At 46.7% G+C, this 17702-nt stretch overlaps 2 protein-coding genes across 13 annotated transcripts in view; one reads left to right on the top strand and one right to left on the bottom strand.

The window, feature by feature from the left end:
• Spaca6 (sperm acrosome associated 6) overlaps positions 1-17702 on the top strand; it is a 76704-nt gene that overhangs the window by 21574 nt on the left and 37428 nt on the right. For 8 of the 12 annotated variants that reach the window (XR_008212962.1, XR_008212958.1, XR_008212961.1 and 5 more), the window contains exons 7-8: positions 13634-13706; positions 16314-16496. Coding sequence is in view for 4 of the 12 variants with exons in the window: in XM_052712843.1 (XP_052568803.1) it covers positions 13634-13736 (103 nt within the window). In the remaining 8 variants the exon portion in view is untranslated. Of the gene's footprint in view, positions 1-20; positions 5064-13633; positions 13741-14522; positions 14629-16313; positions 16497-17702 lie in introns of those variants that run through there. The other 4 variants (XM_052712843.1, XM_052712845.1, XM_052712842.1 and 1 more) reach the window with 3 other exon arrangements.
• On the bottom strand, positions 6761-15749 carry Has1 (hyaluronan synthase 1). The gene is made up of 4 exons (XM_052712837.1): positions 14603-15749; positions 12545-12770; positions 11901-12033; positions 6761-8077 (listed from the first exon to the last, which is right to left on the bottom strand). The coding sequence occupies exons 1-4, from the start codon at positions 15305-15307 to the stop codon at positions 7402-7404; spliced, it is 1740 nt and encodes a 579-aa protein (XP_052568797.1). The 5' UTR covers positions 15308-15749; the 3' UTR covers positions 6761-7401.

The following is a 17702-nucleotide window of genomic DNA, read 5'->3' as shown; positions in this document are numbered from 1 at the left end:
TCTTCTTTGTTTCATTTCAGCTCGGGTGGCCTCAGCCTTGGTCCCCTGAACTTTGAGAGATGTGTTCCATGTCTGAACATTCACCAAGGCTCTTCCTCCATCTTGAAATGACTTCTCTTCGAACTTTATGACCTCACTTCCTGCCCATTGCACAGGCACTCTCTCTGGCTAGTGCCTACTCCTTATGTTGTCCGTCTGTGTGTGTGTGTGTGTGTGTGTGTCCCTGTTCCACATAGGCATGATAGAAGGCTAGTTTTTGAGATGCAGTCTCCTGTAGTCAAGGATCACCTAAAACTCAGATAACCTTGAACTTTTGATCCTCTGGCCTCCACCTCCCAAGTAGTGGTAAGACTGGTGTGCACCGTTGGTCCCAGTTTTATACAGTTCTGGAGGCAGAACGGAATGCTCTGCGCCTGTTAGGTATGTACTGTGCCAACTAGGTATATGCTCCTAGCCCTAGACACGATTATTAAGCACCCCCCAGGTCTTTTTCCCCTCCTATGATGATAGGAAAGGCTGAGTCTTCTTCTAAACATGGCTTAGTCTTGCTAGTGACAATGCTCTATATCACTAGTGTCCTTCCTTCCATCTACCCTTCTTTCGTTTTCTGAATGTGCTCTGTGCACATGTGTGTGGGTACACAGTACATGTGGAGGACAGCGGTTGATATCAAGGGTCTTCCTCAGTTGATTTCCACTTTATAATTTGAAACAAGGTCTCTGGACCTTTAAGATTAATCTAGACAGGCCTGCCAGTACTTCTCAGGCACACTGTGGCTTTGCCTCCCCATAGTTGGGATTACATGTGCTGGTATTCCTAGTCGATGGGCATCTGGGTTCACGTCCTCCTGCTGCATACTAAGCACTTTCTGACTGAGCCATTTCCCAAACCTCTGTATTGCTTATGTCATGGACAGTAGACAAGAATGAAGTAAAACACAATATTTGTGAGGGAAAGATAAGGGAGAGTTTTGGAACATTGAAGAACAGTGGCAGTTGGCTCTGGAGACTGACTGGGAAAGAGACATTTGAGGAAGGACTGGGAGGCTCAAGCTATGTACATATTTGTGAGCTCCGGTGCAGCAGTTGCAGGGATGTAGAAGAGGCTGAAGCAGAGTTTTTGGAAATGAACACACTGTGAGGTCAGAAAGCCTGGAGGGAAAGGGAAAGGTGGAGCAGGTTGTGCAGGATATTTCCCAGTGCAAGGTTTCAATTTTCCTCTGCCTTGAGCCACCGACAGTTTTCTGAGTGTGTTAGTTAATTTTCTGTTGCTACGACAAAACATGGACAACAGCAACTTATAGAAGAAAGTTCAGTTTAGCCTACAGTTCCAGGGGGATAGGCCATGAGGACAGGGGATATATGGCAGCAGGCAGATGAGAGATCACATCTCAATGCGCAGAGGAAGCCAAGGGAGCCAACTGGGAGATGGATGAGGTTATAGGTTCAGGAAGGCCATCGACAGCGACATGCATCCTCCAGCAAGGCTTTACCCCCAAAGTTCCATAACATTCCCCAAACAGCACCAACAACAGGAATAAGGGAACCAATATGTGTGAACGTATGGGGGACATTCCTCATTTGAATCACCACACTGAGCCATGGAAGGTCATACACTACACAGCTACTGTATCAGCTACTTCCCTGTTTCTGTAACCACAGTACCCAGCAAAAACAAGAAAGGGCTGCTTTATTTTGGCTTCTGGTTTCAAATCTCTTAGGTTTGGGTAGGGCTGAGGAGCTCCAGCATGGTTTTGGATCTCTTAGGTTTTGGCAGGGTTAAAGAGCTCCATCTGAGGCAGTAGGAATGTGTGATTACAGGTTTGTGGCCTGCCAGCAAGTGGATAGTTACAGGAATCAGGGGTCTGGCTAATAAACCTTTAGAGCCTGTCTCCAGTGAACTATTCTGGTGGGCCACACACCTCATGAAAGGCTCCATAGTCTTCCCAAATGTTGAGATCTTCTAGGGAGCAAGCAATACAAGTCTGTGGATGGTGTTTCAAATTCAAGTCTTGGAGGTGTCACTTTGAGGTGCTGCAGAAACCAGGTAAAAACCAAAGATCTGGGACAAGGGTGAAGGGGGAGTAACTCCAGTCTAAGAATTACATTTCTTTTGCTGTTATAAAACACCATGACCAAAAGCAACCTAAGGAAGAAAGTTATTTTAGCTTATGATTCCAGGCTAACTGGCAGTCCCTTATGGTGGGGAAAGCCTGTTAGCAGTCAGGGAAAGGCATGGAGGCAGGAACAGGAAGCTGGCTGATCATAGTTTCATCTACACATAGGCAGTGAAGAGAATAGAAAAAGCAGAGAGGCTAGAACCACTCAAAGCCTGACTGCAAGATTCCACCTCTTGAAGATTCCATAACCTCCCCCAAATAGCACCAACTAGGGATTAAGTGTTCAAATACATGGGGAACATATCTCAGTTAAACCAGAACTCCATTCTATCCAGAAGATGGACCCAGCAACAGATGGGAATGCAGAGTCTAAGAGACAAGAAGACCCTAAGGAAAGCTCAGTCGCATTCTCTGTAATGGACCTGACCTAATTCTGGTCTGTCCAGAGCTGTACCAGCTACCCACTGTCTGCAAATGACTTGAAAGGGACAAGTCTTGCTGCATGTGTTTACAGCTGGAGGTAACTATAATTAGTACAGGACTTGCTCCAGGGCAACAGAAGTCACAGAGGCACGTGTGTCTGGGATTTTCCTTCTTTTTGGTCTGCATGTATGCCAGAGATTGATGCTGGGCATCTCCTTCAATCAAACCTGCTAATATTTTTGAGGCAGAGTTTCTGACTGAACCTGGAACTCACCCACTTAACTAGACTTGCTGGCCTCCAGGTATCCCCACTTATCTCTACCTCCCCAAATCTGAAATTGCAGACATGCACTACTGCGCCTGGGTTTTTACATAGATTATGGAGGAGGGACTGAGGTCTCTGTGTGTAGGCAGCAAGCACTTTACCAACTGAGACACCTTCTTAATATTATTATTTTTTGTTGAGAGTCTTATTTTGTAGCCAAAGCTGTCCTGAGACTCAAGATTTTCTTTCTTCATCCTCCCTAAACGCTGGGAGAATCTATGTGACATCACATTCAATATGCAGGTACTCTTAACTATTTTTATTTGTTTTAATTTGGGAACAGGGTCTCTGTGTCTAACCTAGACTGGCCTGGAGCTTGGGGTCTTATCTTGGTTTCCAAAGTGCTTGGATTTTAGGTGTGTACTACCATGCCTGCCACTTCTGGGGAGTCTTTTTAAATTTTTAAAATTAATTCATTTATTTCCATGGAGGCTAAAGTACAACCTACAGGGGTGGACTCTCCTACTTTGTGGGTACTGGGGATTGAGGTCAGGTTACCAGACTTGATGGCAAGAGCCTTTCCCCACTAGGCCAGGCTTTCTCAACTTGTAGGTTGCAACCCCTTTGGGGTTGAATGACCCTTTCCTAGGGGTGACATATCAGATATTTACATTTACATAACAGTAGAAAAATTACAGTTATGAAGTAGCAATGAAATAATTTTATGGTTAGGTATCACCACAACACAAGAAACTGTATTAAAGGGTTGTAGCATTAGGAAGGTTGAGAACCTCTGCATTAGGCCACCATGCTGGTATTCTTAATTGCAGAACATAGTTGGTGTGTTGGCTAGGACTCTCTTGTGAGCTTATCTATATCTCTTTCCTTGCGAATTGATAATGTACTTGGCCAATGGGTTTCTGACTGCATCAGCGAGCCAGTGGAAAGCTATAGTGGTTACTCCAGCTTGACTCTGTGGCCCAGGGAGCTAGGATGATGCTATTGTGTTGGCTGAGACAGGGAGATGGATTAAGAGGAGGAAAGTTTGGAGTTGGGTGTGAGATGCCAGTTAACTATTAAGTGGAAACATCTCAGAGGCTGTTGGATACACTAGTCTAGAATTTAGACACTATTTTGGAATTCTGTCTCTAGGTGGAAAGTGTAATTAGGGTGCTTAGAGCCATAATGGTGAGTAACTAACAGGCCACGTGTAGGCAGATGAGAAAAGTGGTTCTCTAATGACTGCATGAAAAGGAACCCAAAGAAAGGCTTTGAAACATTTTCATATTTATATTGGGTGAGAGTATGACCATTTTATTATGCAAATAGGTGTGCTTGCCTGTCTGTGCATCTGGAGTCCAAGAGAGAGTCTGAGATGTCCTGCTCTGTCACTTGCCATCTATTACTGTGAGGCCAACTTTCTCCCTGAATCTGGAGCTTGTATTTCCTTGGCTAGGTTGGACAAAGATAACCTTGAACTCCTGATCCTTCGACCTCCGAGTGCAGTGATTACAAGTACAGGGATCAAGGTCTACACTAACATTCTTAGTTTATGCAGTGCTGGGTCAAAGTCAGTTTCATGCATGCTCAGAAGCACTGTAAGAGTTAAGCAACATCTTTAGCACAGAACCAGGAAAAAAAAAAACAGAGGAGTGGGGTTTGCTGAGGCTCCTGTTTCTTCCCGACAAACATTCCATGCCAGGTTATGATAGCACATGCCTTGAATCCCAGCACTCAGGAAACCTCTGAGCTTAAGGCCAGTCTGATCTACATAGTGAGTTCCAGGCCATCCAGAGCTTCATAGAGAGACCCTGTCTCAGAAGCAAAAGAAAACAAATCAAACCAAAAAGAACAAAAAAACCAATATGCACCCCTACACATACATGGGGCGTGGAGGGGTGAGGAAAGCCGACAGACCGACTGCAGAAGTTGCCACCTCAATGGGAGGCTCGTGGTTTTAGCAGTGGAGATATCATTAATGAACTTAATGACCAATTTTGTGGAATGGGGGAGAGGTGAGGAGGGAGGGCTGGTCATGTGATTGGTTTGGTTTTCCCAACAACAGGAGTCAAAATTAGTCATTAGGAAAATGGAAATCAAAACTACAAAGAAACCAAACCACAGCCACGGGGATAGCTTGTAATTAAAGTGTTACATAATAAGGTTAGCAAGAAGGTGGAGAGATCAAAAACCTCATCACGTTTGCTAGCAATGAGGTAAAGTGGAGTTGCCTCTGTGGAAAAATCTGTGATTTCTTCCCAGAATTAGGATCTGGAAAGCTGTCTTGGTGAGCAAAAGACTTGCAGTGAATCATGAGGACCTGAGTTCGGATCCCCAGAACCTTTGTAAAACGGCACAAGACACTGAGCTTCTGTATCCCAGCTCTCCTATGGCAAGATGAGAGATGGAGCCAGGAGAATCCAAAGACGTTTGTGAGCCACCAAGGCTTGTAGATGTAGTGGCGAATTAGAGACCCTACCTCAAAGAAGATGGACAGCAAGGACTGGATGCTCGGGTGACATGTCCTTTGACCCCCACCTATGTCACAGTCACATACATGAGCATACACACAAAGATAACACAAAATTAAAGCAATGGCTGAGGCTGTAAGTGTGGCTGAGTTAGTGGCGTAATTGCCTAGCACATTTAAAGCCCCAGCTTCCATCCTCAGAACTCCCTGAACACAGCGTGCTGCTTTATGTCTATAATTCCAGAACCTGGGAGATGAAGGCTGGAGGATCAGAAGCTCAAGGTTATCCTTGCCAAGTTTGAGGCTAACCTGTGCCCTATGAGAGCCTGTCTCAAAATAATAATAATAATAACAATAATAAATTATTATTTTAAAAACAATGAATGATTATTACATAATAAATGTTTTGAAATATTAAAAAATAATAATTGAACTAGAAGACCCAGCAGTTCTTTTCCTAAATGTACACTCAAGAGTTAAAGTTTTAACTCTACACAAAAAACTACCAAAGAACATCATAGGTCCCAAATTGGAGACAACCTAAATATCTATCTACTGATAATAGGATAGATAAAAATAGTTTGTGTCCTGTTACGGTATACTGCTTAACAATAAAAAGGAATGAATCAGAGATTCAATGGCTAAGGTGAGCTTTGAAAGTGTTATGCTAAATCAAGTCACAAAAGGCCACAGACTGCCCGCTTCCATTTATATGATCTAGAACAGGTAAGTTCACAAAGGATGAGTGGCTGCCTTGAGTGTGTGTGGGAGGGGCAGTGGGATGAGGCGTGACCACCAGTGGGTATGGGATCCCCTGGGGAGAGATGAAAATATAAAGTTAGATTCTGGCTATGGCTACTTAATGATCAACTTACTGAAATTGAAGGTTTTTTATGGAATATTGCTATCCACAGAAAGGGAAGTGGCACAGTAGTTTAGGAGGAAATTGAGGTCAAGAGAGTCTTAGGAGGTTTTTGAGACAAGATTCTGTGTAACCAGGGTGGCCTTGAACTCCTTATGTAGCAGAGTGTGATGTTTAGTTTTGATTGTCCACTTGACACATAGAATTACCTGGGTTGGAGTTACCTTTAGGTATGACTGTGAGTGATTTTAACTGGGTGAATTGACATTGTATGACTCCATTTTATGGGATGGGCTTAGACTGATTGAAAAGGAGACTGAGCTGACCACCAGCATGTATGCAGTAATCTATTGCTCTTGACTGTGGATGTGATGGAGTAGCTGCTTCAGGTTCCTGCTGGCTTGACTTCCCTGTTAAAATGGACAGTGGCCTGGAATTAGCCAAATAAACCCTTTCTTCTTCGCTGCTTTTGCCAGGGTGTTTTCTCACAGCCACAGGAAACAAAACTAATAGGAATGACCATGATCCTCCTGCCTTCAACTTCCAGGTGATGGGGATTATAGGTGTGCCTCACTCACATCATCTGCCTAATACTTGTGTTTTCTTTAATTTTTATTTAAGATGTATGGGTGCTTTGCCTGCATGTATGCCTGTGCACTACACCCACGGAGGCCAGATCCCCTAAAATGAAGTTCCAGAGGTTGTGAGCCACCATGTGAGTGCTGGAAATTGAACTCAGGTCCTCTGAAAGAGAAGCCAGTGCTCTTAACTGCTGAGCCATCTCCCAGCTCCAGTACCTGTATTGTGTGAAGACAGAACCTATGTTCCCAGGAAGAGTGCCCAGTGGAGGCTCAAAATCCATCACCCTTTATTGGGCCCTGTGTCCCTAATTCTCAATGACAAGAAAAATGGGAAGAGGTGCTTGGAAGAAAATAAATAAAAAATTTATTATATCTTAATCACAGTACAAACATTAAATAGCAACAGGGAGAAAACAGGGACCTTCTGGCCCTGGTCCTACAAACACACACCCTGATCAATAAATTACCCCTCCCCAGAGACCCACAAGTCTTTGAGTTCCAATACAGTCCATTGGATATATTCCAATAATGCATTCCAAGAATCTTGGATGGCTCCCTCATTTCAAGGAGAAGGGAAACTGAGGCCAGGGAGTCCCCATGGAATTCATGGCTCCTGCAGCTACCCCGCAGGACTCCTCTTGCCTCCCCTACAGCCCTCAGTGGGCATGTTTATGGCCAGACTCACACCTGAACACGATAGCCACCGCTCCGACGCCTGCAGAGCCTCCGCACAACCACCCAATAGAGAGTCAACATTACCACCCAGTAGGCTACATAGGCGCCTGCTCCAGCAGCGAGATGGTAGGCCTCAGCTGCCCGGGATGGGCCACTCCAGTCGGCCTGTGCTTCCTGGGCAACACTGCGGACCAGGCCTCCAAGCAGCAGCAGAGCCCAGAGTGCCAGGGGTAGCACCGGAACATAGTTAGCAGCCAGCTTCTTCCGGCCTGAGGTGCCCCAGCCACTTTGATTCATGGTAACCAATGCCAGGAACTTGGCAGGCAGCAGGCCACACATGTAGAGTGGTGCATAGAGTGACAGCAGCACCATGCGGAGGCAGCCTCGTAGCCAGGCTGCAAAGGCCGCCTTAGCCAGCGCCACACCCTGCACACACAGCAGCACCCAGAGCAGAGCCCACGGGCGCCCAGCGTAGAAGAGCCGCAGCACTGTGGCAGCCACGAAGAAAGGAAAGAGGCCCGAGACCACCGCTTCATAGGTCATCCATGCATGGTGGTGGTGCCACCACAGGGCGTTGTATAGCCACTCGCGGAAGTAAGACTTGGACCAGCGGGTCTGTTGGCTCAGCCAGCGCAGGAAGGAAGAGGGTGTCTCCGAATAGCATCTGGAGCGCGAGGTGTATCTGACAGGCGCAGAGAAACAAGAGAGGACATCAGTGTGGTTCTCCCTGGGGCTTGTGCAGAACCTTTAAATTTTAAGATCATTTCATGGGCATGGATGTTTTGCTTGCATGTATGTACGTGTGCTTCATGTGTTCCTGGTGCCTAAGGAAGTTAGAAGAGGGCATCACAGCCCTTGGAACTGGAGTTACAGATGCTTATGACCTGTCATGTGGGTGCTGGGAATCGGACTCAGGTCCTCTGCAAGAGCAGCCAGTACTCTGAATTAGCTGAGCTACCTCTGTAGTCCAGTGAGCAGAATTTCGAAGTGACCACTTTGACTGCTGTTGGGTAAAGGGTTTTTTCTTTTTTTGTATTTGTTTTCTTGTCGTTGTGGCAAAATACCTGACGACAACAGGTAAAGGAAATAAGGGTTTTATTATGGCTCATAGTTCAAAGGTAAAGTCTGGCCTGGGAGGGAAAGCATGCAGGCAGGAATACGAGGCAACTGATCACACTGAATCCATGGACAGGAAGCAGAGGGGAATGAATCCTGGGGTGTGTGTGGTGTGGGGGTGTGGGGGGTATGTGGTGTGTAGGTGTGTGTATGTTGTGGGGGTGCGTGTGGTGTGGTAGTGTGGGGGGGGTATGTGGTGGGGGTGTGTGTGTGTGTGTGTGTGTGTGTGGTGTGGGGGGTATGTGTAGTGTGTGTGGGGGGGAGGGTGTGGGGGTATGTGTGGTGTGTGTATGTGTGTGTGGTGTGGGGGGTATGTGTAGTGTGTGTGTGTGTGTGTGGTGTGGGAGTGTGGGGGTTATGTGAGGTGTGTGTGTGGTATGGGGGTGTGGGGTTATGTGTAGTGTGTGATATGTGGTGTGTGTATATGTGGTGTGGGGGTGTGGTGTGGGGGTGCATGTGGTGTGGGGTGGGGGTAATGTGAGGTGTGGGGTGTGTGTGGGGGTATGTGTGGTGTGTGTATATGTGGTGTGTGTGGTGTAGGGGTGCGTGTGGTGTGGGGGTGTGGGGTATGGGGGTATAGGGGGTATGTATGGTGTGTGTGGTGTGTGTGTATGTGTGTGTGTGTGTGTATGAGTATGCCTAAGTATATGGATGCACAAGGAAGCCTGAAAAGTGTCTCAGGTCCCCTGGAGATGGAGTTACAGGCAACTGTGAGCCACTAGATGAAGGTGCTGGAATTCAGCTTGGCTCCTCTAGAAGAGGTCCTCTTAACCAATGGACCACCTCTCCAGCCTCCTCAGCGTCCTTTCTATGGTCCTTTATCATCGTTTAATATTTGCAACAGCTACGACTGCATGAAGTTTGTACGCCAGGCAGTTTCTAGTAATTGCTCAGTCCGTGTAAGCTACTGCTGTTTTTACTGTGACTAACACTGTTACTACAAGCATGACTAATATTAGTCATTGACACAAACACCATCAGTGACATGACTAAGTGCTGACTAAATTGGCAGGTCCTGGCATGAGGAGTAAGACAAGACTGGCCACTACCCAGGTTAGTCTCTATGTGAGAAGTTCTCAAAAGAACAGTTGGACCCCTTCCTGTGACCAAGTCAGAAACCATTAATCTGTCCCTACGTGGCTTAGCCGTACCCATGCAGGGTAGCTAGACTCCCAGTTAAGGAAGTCACAGGTGGCCATCAGCAGTTAGTTCATTAGACAGCGTCAAACTAGTCTGTCACCAAGGGCAGTACTTGACAGTGTTTGTGTCATTTGGCACCCTCAGTGTTCTGCTTGCTTCTGCCTTTGCTGTTTGTACCCAAAACATCTGCCTGGAGGTTGCTGTTCCATGCCAGTCTCTGCTCAAAGCCCTTCATGATTCATTTTAGCAAAGGTCCTATGAGTCTTTCACAAGGGGACCCCTGCTGGCCCTCAGTCCTCTCTCCTGGTGCTCTTGGCTAAAATGAGATTATAGCTCCAGCTCTAGCTGTTTCCTCCAAATTGAAACATTTCCTCTTGGAGGGAGGAGGGAAGACTTAAAAACATAATGGAAGTTCAAGGAATTTACAAGACCCAGGAAGCTTAAAATGTTACAACGTTACAAGATTGAGGAGAGTCCTCCTCAAGGAGGTGAAAAACTGTGGAGGGGTGAGGGGTGGGGGGGTGGTGACTGACCCTTCAGTGGAGCTGCCTGCAAAGTGCAGCTTTTGTGAGCAGTTAAAGCTGACTCAGAATCATTCATGCATAAGTACACCCAATAAACTCACTGGCATCAAGTTAGACTTTGTGTCTGGCTTTAAGTGAAACATATAGTAAAGCCTCATGTCTGGCTTTGGGAGAAATGTTTCAGCAAAGCCTTTGCTACCTTTAGGTTAATCAGTAGATACTGTGAAATTGTTTTGAGACTGTTTCAACCTTGAAAAAATACTGTCTTTCTGCAGAATCTGCACTTGGTGCTACAGGAGAGCTTGTAGCTGCACCAACCTTAGTCCTAAAACAGCCTAAGTTCTAAGGCTGACCTGGAGTTCTTTCTTTCGGTTATGGCAAAAGGAACTGAGATTTGTATGGGTTTTCTGCTCTCACAGGCAGCAAAAGCAAGTTAACTTTGATAGTTGGAACCTTTCCTAGCCCTTATTAACCTTGTATATGTTTGAATAAAGTAACTGTAATGAGCTAGCTGGGGAGTCAGTCTTTTTCAAGAAGACCGAACCCCTCTGCTCCTTTGGAAAATGAGGGCTTAGCATCTTGGTGAGCTTCCCTCTCTACTTTGGCCCCTATGACCAACATCAAATGACAGGTAGAATTTTATTTTATTTTATTTTTTAATTTACTTGGTTTTGGTCTGCATTTGTGCCCTGTCTGGGATGAATGGATGTTTGTTTACATCTCCGCTAGTTAGTTTTAACTGTCAACTTGCCACAACCTAGCATCACTTGAGAAGAAAGCCTCCACTGAGGAGCTGTCTAGATCAAGCTGACCTGTGGGCATGTCTGGGGGAACTGTCTTGATTGTTCATTGAGGTGGGAAGATTCACCCTGAATTTGAGTAGCCCTACTTCACAGGGTAGGTACTGAATAGTGTTAAGTGTAGAGAAGGCTAGCTAAACACTTAAGCAGAGGTCGGCAGCTTGCTAGGGTCCATTCATTTCTCTCTGCTTTTGACGGTGGATGCAATACAACTGGCTGCTTGAGTTCCTGCCTTGACTTTCTGTCAGTGATGGACCGTGATCTGGAATTGTAAGCCAAATAAACAATCCCTCCCTTGCATTACTTTTGGGCAAGGATATTAAATTTGGACACCACTTCTTCCCCAGGAGAAGTCACACAATATACTACCTAGTTTACCACACTTAATAGATATATTGTGTCCTCAGTGTAAGGAGGAATATATGCCCCTTTTGCCTACTACTGTGCCTCTAGAGCATCCAACAGAGACTTAGTGACCAATTTCGTACTGTCACTAAAAGACTTTGTCCAGAGTGCTTAGTGGAGATCAGGTACTCTCCTCCTCAGTTGCCTCTTTTCTTGTTGCTTCTCTCACTGGTTTTAACCCACCCCATCTACTTATCTCACCCTTCTCATTTCCCTTCCGAGTGGTCTACGCTTGGTCTCCATGGTACAGCCCACTTACCCTGTCCACCTTGTTCCTTCTGTGTGAAATTGCTCACCGTCACCTTTGGTAGAGGGGAAGAGTGTTCACAAAGCCCTTTACAACCTTTCTGGTACCCCCAATTCTCTCCTAATATCAAACTCTTTGAAGGCCATTGGCTGAGTACACATGACTCCTCTGCCTCTTATGATATTTATCCTCTGCCTCTCCCTGTCTCTCCCTTTGTCTCTCTCACTCAGGGACACTCTTCACAGACACAAACATGTGGTCCCCTCAACTTACTTGGTAGCGTAGCCCATACTGAGCATGCGGTTGGTGAGGTGCCTGTCATCCCCGAAAGTGCAGTGGGTGCCCAAGAACTTCTGGTTGTACCAGGCTTCCAGGAACTGCTGCAGGAGATTGTTCCTGTACAGGCCTAGGTGGGGGTTGGGGGGGGGGAGTACCTAAGCATCAGCCTCTGATGTGGTCCATATTGTGCTCAACACATCTCTGTTTCCCACCCTGTGCTTCCTCATCTCCATCCTAGTCTCAGCCTGGCCCCTCATCACTCCCAAATACAGCCCCAGTCTTAACTGAACCCCCTTGCCCATTCCAGTGTGTCTGTCACCTGACCATGCACTGTAATGTCATCACTCCCCCCACAATGCCACAGCATTCTCAGTGCCCTGGTTCAACCCCGTCTCCACCCCAACCTCATCTCACTCACTTCCAGGAGCCCTTTTGCAGCAACTTCCCCAGTCTCCATCCTTTTCCCTTTCCCAGCTTCATTCCTCTCCAGCAGCTCTAACACCATCTCCCCACTCCCCAATCTTACGTTATCTGTAATCCCAACCCTAGCCCTACTTTTCCACACCTTTACCCTGTCGCTGGCTCCCTTTCCTGATTGTCACCCACCCACAAGCCTTCCAAGCCCCACTTTCACTCACCCAGAGGACCACTGATGCAGGACACACAGTGGAAGTAGCTCTGACAAGCTCGCTCCACATTGAAGGCTACCCAGTATCGCAGGCTGCTCAAGAAGCTGACCCAGGAATCCAGAGGGTTAAGGATTCTTACGTCTCCTCCAACAGCTCCTACCCGGGGTTCTTCATCCAGCACTCGCACAAGCTCCAGCAGTGCCATGGGGTCTAGCCTTGTGTCTGAGTCACAGACCTGTGAAAAGGACGGGACCAGGATCAGACCAGAAACTTACACAGGGCTGGGGTTTGAAAGGGCGTGTAGATTGTTTACACCATTCCCTGGGCTGGGATTCTGGATTATATAGAAAGGAGAAAGTGAGCTGAACACAAATTCAGGATACTTCTAGCTCCTGTGAATTGAATTCCCATTCATGAAGAACTTTACCTTGAACCCTGAGCTAAAGTAAGCCCCTTTCTCCCTTATGGTGTTTTTTGTCAGAATATTTTCTCACAGCAGCAGGAGAAGGAACTAAGACAGTAGCATGTTAGTGAATGGCCACACTGAATGGATGAATGCATGATGAAATAAAGGTCTATAGATGGATGGATGACAAAAATCTCAACATGAAGGAAAGAAAGGGAAAAAAAGGGTGGGGGAACAAACTGCTATATAGAAAGTAAGTGAATGAATAAATAAGTGGATGAGGTCCACACTGGATGTAGATCCATGGGTACAGAGAATAGTGAAGGAAAGAATTTCCATATTGCATGAAGAAAAAAGTAATTAACATGTTGAATATCTGGATAGATTAATGGGTGAGTGGTTAAGCGAATGAATCTCTGTATCAAATGGACGAGTAGTTGCATGGAAGGATGAATGAATGTATGCTCAAATAGAGTTTCCTTCTGTCTTAAGTGGTTGCATGAATGAAAGAGGGGAATAGTTTTCTTCATTCAGGGTTGTGGTTGGATGTGAAATGTTCCCCATAGGTTCATGTGTTTGAACACTTGGTCTCATAGCTGGTGGCACTGTTTTGGAAGGTTATATAACCTTTAGGAGATGGGGGCCAGCTAGTGGGTCTCACTTCCTTTTCTCTTTCTGCTTCCTATCTGCAGGAGCAATGTGACCAGCTTTCTCAAGCTCCTGAATCCATTCTTTCCCTATCATGATGGACTGCACCCTCAAACTGTGAGCGAGAATAAACCCTTCTTTCTTTAAGTTGCTTTGGTCTGGTGTTCTGTGGCAGCAACAAATATACATATGGATAGAGTGAATGAGCACTGTATTGGGTGTGTATGCAAATGCATGTACCGTTTAATGAAAGAAACACACCAAAGGAATAAAAAAGGAGGAAGCATTGTATCATATGGATGGATAAGATTGACTAAATATCCATATTAAATCAGTTCATCAATGGTTAATGAATGAATGAGTGAATGGATGAATTAGAGTTTTTGTCTGAATGTGTGGTAAGTGAGGAAAGAGGAAAGGATTTAAGGCAGGAGGGATAGCTAGGTGGACCCAGATTTGAATCCTCATCCTCCATGTAAAAAGCTAGGTGTGGATGCATGTGCCTGCCTGTAACATAGTGTGCGCTCTCTTTGTGTGTGTGTGTGTGTGTGTACAAGAGGATCACTGGAGCTTACTGACTGACAGCCTAGTCTTTCAGTGAGAGGACATGTCTCAAAGGAATGAGGGAGGAGGAAAATGAAAGAGCAGGACATAGGATGTCTTTCTCAGTTATTCACAGCAAGCACACACACCCCACGCCCACACACGTACATATAAATAAGAGAAGACAGGATTGACGATACATTGAAGAAATTAATGATCTATTGGAGGATGGATAAAACCACGAATAACTATAGAAAGATCTTTTCACCAAATGAATAAAGAAAAGAGGAAAAGAAGAGGTTTCTTCAAATCTGTTTGAAACAGCATCTCCTGTTTCAAAGTTCAAAGCCTGACTTTGAACTTCTGATCTTCCTGCCTCCACCTCCCAAGGCCTGAGGTGCACCCTACTCTTTCTGAAGTGGAGGGTGTGAGATCACACTCAGAGGTGGCACGGGGCGCCTTGCACTCACCTGCACGTAGTCCACGGAGTCTCCCAGCGCCTTGAAAGCCGTGTACATGACCTCGCGCTTACCGCCCCAGCGCTGCGCCACACACACGCACCTGCGTGTCCTCACCAGCGCCTCCACTGCCAGCCGCCCTGGGTCCTCAGCCTCCACCTCGCGGTATACACCGGTACTCACTGCTCCTGCCCCCTCCGCCGACTCCCAGGGCTGATGATAGTTGCCATCCCACACGTAGGTGGCGGGGTCCTCATCAGCGAAGACTTCACGGAACATGTCCACCATGTACAGATCCTCTGCACGGTTGCCGTCCACCACCATAAGGACGCGCAACCGCGCGCGAGGGTACATCAGAGCGCGTGCTGAGGTCAGACACTGGCGCAGGTACGAGGGATCCTCCTGGTAGGCGGAGATGGTGAGCGCCACGCTGCGTGCAGTGGCCGCGTCTAGGGGTCCCTTCGCCGAGGCGCGCCGTGCTGCCTCCGCCACCCTCCGATGCTCCAGGTAAGCGAAGAGGCTCTGCGCCACCAGGTGCGCGCTGAGGAATGCCCCGTAGAGGCCGAAGGCCAGGAGGCCGTAGCGATCGGAGGCGAGAGGGACGCCCGCGGCGTAGGCCCATGTCATGAGGCCCAGTATGAGCAGTGCGAACGTAATCGTGAGTGCCCGCCGGGCCAGGCCGGAGCAGCGACGTGCTGCCTCTGAGGGCTTTGACATGTTCTGTGGGGAGCCAAGGAGAAGGATCAGTCCTGAGGGCTTTCTGGAGATGACCTTACTCCTGGGGATCCCCTTCTAAGCTGGATGATAACATCTCAGAACTTTTAAATGATCTCTCATATTTTAAAGGTTTATTTATTTATTTTTATTTTATTTGTTTGGATGTTTTTTCTGCATATATGCCTGTGCACCATGTGCCTGGTGCCCATGGAAGCCGGAAGAGGGCCTCAAATGCCCTGGAGTTGGAGTTACAGGCAATTGTGAGACCGGTTGGCTCAGGTCCTCTGCAAGGACAGCAAGTGCCCTTACCACGGTGACAGCTCCCTCTCTAGTTACCCCAGTAGTTCTTAGAAAGAAGATCCCCTGAGCACCACATTTGAAGCAATTGTGGCTCTTATCTCGGCTTAATGCCTTATTTTACTAATTACCCCCCCCCTTTTTTTTTTTTAGTAGAAAGAGTCTATGTAGCCCCAGTCAGTCTAGAACACCCAATCCTTCAGCCTCAGGCTCCTGAGTGCTGGGAAGACAGGAGTGAGTCACCCAGCCAGGCTTTTACACGGTGCCTTCTAAAGTAAGTTATTATGCCTCTTCCTCCCCCAGCTTTAGCATCTCTTCTTTACAAAAGAATTACACAATGCAACTCCCCAGGCTTTCAGGCTTTCCCTCTTTTTTGTTAGTGGCCCATAAAATGGTGCTGGCTGGTGGGTGGCTCAGTGGGTTAAAGGTGCCTGCCTCCAAGTCTGACAACTGAGTTTGATCCTTGGAACCGACAGGATGAAAGGAGAGAAATCAACTTGCTGTTCTTTGATTAAAACACATGCTTTGGCATGTTCTTTCCCAAAAAGTAACTTTAAAAATTAGAAAAAAATAATAATAAAGTTAAGAATAACTGTACAAACAAAAGTTTCTCTGTGTCAAGACACTAATACTATGTACTAAACAGTATATTCAAAATGTGTACCAAGTGTTGTTCTAACCCTTTTATATATGAACTTGTTTGTTTTAGAGACAAGATCTCCTGTAGCCCAGCCTGTCCTACAAGTAGCCAAGGATGACTTGAACTTCTGATCCTACTGTCTCAACGTCTGGAGTGCTGGGATGACAGGCACGCAGCCCAGTTCGTGCAGTGCTGGAGGTAGAGCAATGCTAGGCACCTGTGCTGCCCACTGAGCTATATTTCCAGTCCCAGGTAAGTACTCTTATCACCACCATTTTCCAGGCAGAGCTGCCGAGTCACAGAAATTTGAAGTCCCAAGGTTACACCTGAGATGATAGGAGCTGAACCCAGGATTCCAGTCACTAATCACAGTCTTCCTAGACTGCTTTCCCCTCTCCAGCAACAACATTGCAGTCATAGTGTAGATAGCAAAGCAGGGTGGTCAGAAGCTTGTGACCGGTGAGCAGCCACAGGCAACAGTATGGCACCTCTGACTTCCCAGAGGCCTGATGTGTGCCCCTTTTCCACTATTCAGTGACTTGGCAGGGCCATGTGCATTTACACATCAGTGGAGTTTTCTCATCCATGAAATAGGTGAGTAGCAGCTTCCACAGCCAGACATTCTTCTACAGCAGCCCTCCGCAGTGGGTACTATTGCTGTGTCCTGTTTCTGAGGCCCAAAGAGATGAATTCTCTCACTAAGGTCATTCAGACAGTAAGCAGAGGACTTAGGGTTCAAACACAAACAGTCTGGCTGTGATGCTTTCTCTGTCTTAAGCTGTCAGATCCTCCCTCCCAAGCTGACTGTGGGATAAGCCCTCAACATAAGGTCGGCAACACTGTCCATAGCTGAAATGCAGCCAGTATGACCAGTGTGTGAGTTTCTAATCTTAATTTAACATTAAGAAGCTGGCTCAGCATACACAAAATAGCTGAGTGCCCATCTGTAATCCCAGCGCCTGGCAGGCAAACAGGTAGATGCCTGGGGCTTGCTGGCCAGCCATTATAGCTGAAATTGTCAGTTCCGTGTTCAGTGGAAACCCTATCTTTAAGACAAAGACTAAAGAACAGAAGAAGACATTCATGTTAACCTCTGATGTCCATAGGAGCAGGCACAACTGAGCACACCCCTACAGCATTACACCCAGAGACATTAAAATGAAAGGTCTGATGACATAAGCCTGTCATCCTAGCTACTTTTGAGGCTGAATAATGTAAGAGGATCTCAAGTTCAAGGCCCGCCTGGTTAACATAGTGTTTAACCCTCTATCAAAGTAGAAATGAAGACACTAGCAAGATGGCTAAGTAGGTAAAGGTACTTGCTACCAAGCTTGAGGACCCCAGTTTGATCGCCGAAACTCACCTGGAGGAAGGAGAGAACAGACTCTGGGAAGTTGTCCTCTGACCTCCACATTTGATTGAGCAAGCACATAGGCACACACACACACACACACACAC

The sequence above is a fragment of the Peromyscus californicus genome, unplaced genomic scaffold, assembly GCF_007827085.1.
Source record: "Peromyscus californicus insignis strain IS unplaced genomic scaffold, ASM782708v3 Scaffold_4__1_contigs__length_199733344, whole genome shotgun sequence".
Taxonomy (NCBI): Eukaryota; Metazoa; Chordata; class Mammalia; order Rodentia; family Cricetidae; genus Peromyscus; species Peromyscus californicus.
The sequence above is the reverse complement of the archived record's forward strand: the minus strand, read 5'-3'. Positions and strand labels throughout refer to the sequence as shown.